This window comes from Patiria miniata, unplaced genomic scaffold (assembly GCF_015706575.1).
Source record: "Patiria miniata isolate m_02_andy unplaced genomic scaffold, ASM1570657v1 HiC_scaffold_29, whole genome shotgun sequence".
Taxonomy (NCBI): Eukaryota; Metazoa; Echinodermata; class Asteroidea; order Valvatida; family Asterinidae; genus Patiria; species Patiria miniata.
In genome coordinates, this window is record NW_024037068.1 from 18,649,429 (window position 1) to 18,654,207 (window position 4,779).

A 4,779-nucleotide genomic window follows, 5' to 3' on the forward strand; every position below is an offset into this window, starting at 1 on the left:
TTATTTTTATTAATTTATATTTAAATGTTATCCCTAGGCCGCCTCAAGTTCATATTGGGATTTTAAACCGACCACAAACGCGGGTTAGGGAAGGCGGTTTTATACTGGATGACATCGATGGCATTACACCTTGTGGTATATCTTCACTGAGTACAGGTCAGCCACTGCCAGCTGCTGGCTGTCTGCCGTGGATGTGATTCCTTGGGGGTCGTACAGCCCCTGGGCCACGCAGCTGACAAACTGACCGGCATAGTTATAGTGGTGTATGTGACCGGTGTTGACTTTCCCTGTGTCCACTACAAGGTAGATACCCGAGCTGTTGCTGCATACACCACCGGTATGTTCCACCGGTTTACCGTCGATGGTTGGCTGGATGCTGGTAACAGTCACAGCGTTGCCATTAGAAACCTCCACTATCTCCACTAGTCCCTGGTCCCCGTCACTGATCACAATCCAACCATTGCTCAGTATAGCCAAGAAGTCAGGTATTATCTTCACTGACATGGTGTGTTTTATCTTACCATTCCTGGGATCGAGCTCAACCAATACCTTTTTCTTGAGACCCGCTATGATGTTACCATTCGGCATGATTGCCACGCTGTACAGGCAATTGTCTGCAGTGCCAACCTGATCCTCCGGCACGACGTGGAAGTCACACTTGTGCGTAGTGTCTCTATGGTAAACCATCACCTTGTAGGGATTAGCACACACCCACTGATTCGATATAGCAACGACGTCATCTGGAAAACAAAATTTATTTCGAATAAGATCATTCAGATAACCGAAAGTGTTTCGAGTAATTACTGCTGTCTACAAAAAAAAATGATTAAAATAATTAATATAAATTTATCTGATTTTTTTGAGAATCAAGTGATCCTGATCCACTACAGACCTTGACATGTTCAATTAACTAGTAGCAATGTTGTTTAAAACGCATTATGGAAAATTAAAGTGTGCATTTCACATAAAGTGTGCATGTTACATGGGGTTATGACCACAGACATATAAACGCATAGACCGCCAGTCGTGCGCGTAAAACCGCGATTTGAAAAAGTATGGGCAAAATGCTTGTTGACAGCGTGCGTAATCGCGCGATGCGCGTGCAATGCAGATACGCTCTTAGTACAGTACACACATTTACATACAGAACATACATTTTTGAATTAAAAAAAAGGTTGTTTTACTCACAATCCGATTGAAAAAAGTTGTGCACGTTATTGTTTTTTAATCTACCTAATTCATATTAAGTACACAAGGGATTTTTTTCACAATCGAAAAATAACTTCATAGAATTTTTTTTAATGGAATAGTTTGGGTGTGTGTACAATCCCTATATAGTCCCTGGGATAGGGCCATTTTATCGCAAAATGTTATGATTAATCTTAATGTTATTTTCTGTTGTAGGGTACCTTGGGACATTCGAAAACGGTGTTCTTAAGCTGTACAGCTGGTACTTTTGCCTTCCAGCTCCAAAAAAACTGATATTTTGGGGGCTTATTTTTTTAGAAACGGCTAAAATCGTATTTTGGGCCTCTGCTCTGTAGCCTTGCAAACGTCATTTGCTACACAAGTGTTTTTTAATCGGTCCCTTTCTGAACGCACCCTGAGGCAGTATAGCCCCACTAGTGTGGCCGTCGGTATGCTGCGCTGAACCTTTGGCCACACACCGTGGTACCGCGCGCTACTGAGGACGAAGTTTTCATAAAAATTCAGGGCAGTTTCTTACATTCTCAGTTTCTTACTTTCTTATGGTTGTATTCTATGATGTCTCACCTGTCACTTCTGGGATGCTTAGGTCTAATGATGTTCCATTTTCCGAGATATTCTTCAATCTTTCTGGAGTCCATATGCACTCGTGAAACGTCTGGTGATGGCAGCCATTTTGAATGGGACAAGAGATGACCTCAAGCTGTGACGTCGCGTGTATGCAAATTGCTTGTCGAGCGCGCGAGGGCGCGAGTTGCAAATGCGACGGCTGTTTCCTGTACCATGCACTTATCGTCAGGGGGCCACGTGCACCGATCTCTATTCAGGATCTACGGCACAGAAAACAGCCGTCGCATTTGCAACTCGCGCCCTCGCGCGCTCGACAAGCAATTTGCATAAACGCGACGTCACAGCTTGAGGTCATCTCTTGTCACATTCAAAATGGCTGCCACCACCAGACGTTTCACGAGTGCATATGGGCTCCAGAAAGATTGAAGAATATCTCGGAAAATGGAACATCATTAGACCTAAGCATCCCAGAAGTGACAGGTGAGACATCATAGAATACAACCATAAGAAAGTAAGAAACTGAGAATGTAAGAAACTGCCCTGAATTTTTATGAAAACTTCGTCCTCAGTAGCGCGCGGTACCACGGTGTGTGGCCAAAGGTTCAGCGCAGCATACCGACGGCCACACTAGTGGGGCTAGAGGCAGTAGTACTTTATTGCTGCTGTATTTGGTTCTTATGGAGGTGGTGGTGGTGGTTCACTGTAATTACACAAATACACAAATTACAATACTTAACTTTAGTATTAACAATTACAGAAAAACATAATAAACCATTAGATTAATTAGTCAAATATATATGCGATTGAGCTTGAGCCTTCACTTGACATAGTGCGTACATTATCCCTGTACGTGTAAGTAAACACCCCCAAAACATATAAATCATCACTTTGATTGCTACAACTAATCTTACTAAATCACTCAGAATATGATAAATTTTAACCATGAATAAATCAACAAGGCTTACCGATTGTGCTGGATCCGAAACTACAACATTTGGGACTTAGAAAACCTGATAATTTTACATTTATTTGGGGAGATAAATTTGGTACACGTTCATTGTTTACGAATCATCGGAATCATGAAGAATTTACACTTTGACCTTACAAAATGCACCATATCACAAGAGGGCGCTATTACGAAAGTACGGGAACAATTAATGAACAGTTTTACCGCAACAAACTTATTTCCAATCAAAGGTATGCGTGATCATAAATTAAAGTTTAGAAAACACTTTGAAATAACAACTATGATTAAACCCAAATTAAATTTCACAACTCGCCGCTACAGCTCTCTCCAAAATGGTCCCGTCGTATTCTGTTTGCACTTTTTACAATCCTTATAGGATGGGTAAACAAGAAAAAATATGGTTGGTCACAAGTGTATCCGTATTCGTGTTCCCTGGGCATATATTTCTTTGTGGACACCCCCTAAATCCTGTGACTTTGCCCTGCGATTTGCGACGCGTTGCGATTTTCGAATTGGACAATTCATTCGTCGTGAAATCGGGTGCTGCTGATCGCCTGTTTTACAGTCTATGTGTTTCTGTGGTTATGGCTCGCGATGTTGAAGTATTCCAACACTATTTAGCTGTTTCCAATTTCAATGGTTAATTAGTTTCTTCTCTTTCCAAATCCGAAAACGTAAAAGTCAAATTGTTATAAAATAACTCATTTACTGTCCTGTGAAACCTTGGCGCCTAAGTCTTATGCATTGATCTCCATATAATACAGACGGGATATGACAGTGCGTCCGAACGCCGTCCACGCGCGTGTTTTTTGAAAAGGGTAAAGAAGAACATTTTGCATTCGTGTTGTGTACACTTTTATGGAGGACCAAAAGTGGACAACCCATTTTTCAAAAATCTGCTAGAACAAAAACAGAATTATGGTTGAAATGGAGTCCTCTTTCTGAATTTTCATATTTTTATTATCAAAAATTTAGATTTTTTATTTTGGTGTACATAGGCGGTCCAAAAGTGGACAAACCAAATTTGTGTATTTTTACTTGAAAAAATGGGAAAGAGCATTTACGTCTAAACCAAATTTCCGAATTTCTGCTAGCAGAAAATCGGGAAATGCTTGTGCGACCAAACCGAATTTCCGAACTTCCACTAGCAAAAAAAAGAACCAAATTTCAATTGTTTGTACTATAGTTGAAAATCAAGGTGTCGATTTTTTTGGGCTACTCCATTAGTCGTTTGGGTAAGAAACGCTCATCAGCAGAAGTGTTCTCATAGGCCTTAAAGAAAATTAATATTTAAAAACGATATATAGCGGAGGAACTTGACTAATGATTTTTTATCTTAGTAAACCTTTAGCAAACTAGGGGTTGTTTTCAGTCTCCTTACAAAAAAGTCCAGAGCGAACGCGGCTAAAGTTTGGTTAGTCGCTAAATATAGGCTACTAATAATAGAACAAGTTGGCGTCTGCCAAGGGCGGATGCAGGGGGGCCAACGGGAGCCATGCCCCCCCCCCCACCCCACCAAAAAAACCGAATTTAATGTTAATTTTGCTTTAAATTACGTGGCAGTACAGGCAGTCAATGCGCACACCACCATCTTTTCCTCAAAAAGATTTTGTTAAAGTGATCAGATCGCACCACAGAGCATGTAGAATCCAAAAAATGTTTCGGGGCCGTTAAGCCCTTATTAATTTTTATTGGGACCCACTTTTTAGGGTCCACATTTTTTTCTTTACACCCCCCCCCCCCGAAAAAAAGGTGTTCTGGATCCGCCCTTAACGTTGGCTTATAAAAAAAGAAGAATATCTTTTATGTCATTCCGACTTTTGTTGGCTAGATCATCAAACACAATTACGGTCTGGTACACACACAATTACAATCAATCGACCTGCTCGACTCAGATGAGGGTTTCTCACCCTAAACGACCTATGGAGAAGCCCAAAAAAAACTCCAGCTTGATTTTCTACTAGTACAAACAAATGAAATTTGGTTGATGGTATCACACGTTCATTTTTCTGCTAGTAGAAATTTGGAAATTTGCT

At 40.8% G+C, this 4,779-nt stretch overlaps 1 protein-coding gene across 1 annotated transcript; it reads right to left on the bottom strand.

Moving 5' to 3' along the window:
- LOC119735467 lies at positions 1 to 3,032 on the bottom strand. Its single transcript, XM_038209166.1, has 2 exons — positions 2,742 to 3,032; positions 1 to 740 (listed from the first exon to the last, which is right to left on the bottom strand). Exon 2 carries the CDS (start codon positions 685 to 687, stop codon positions 124 to 126), a length of 564 nt encoding a protein of 187 aa, XP_038065094.1. The 5' UTR covers positions 688 to 740; positions 2,742 to 3,032; the 3' UTR covers positions 1 to 123.
- Positions 3,033 to 4,779: the final 1,747 nt, after the last annotated feature.

Coding starts and splice junctions, on each gene's coding strand:
- LOC119735467 (XM_038209166.1), bottom strand. CDS start 687: ATGGTTTACCATAGAGACACTACGCACAAGTGTGACTTCCACGTCGTG.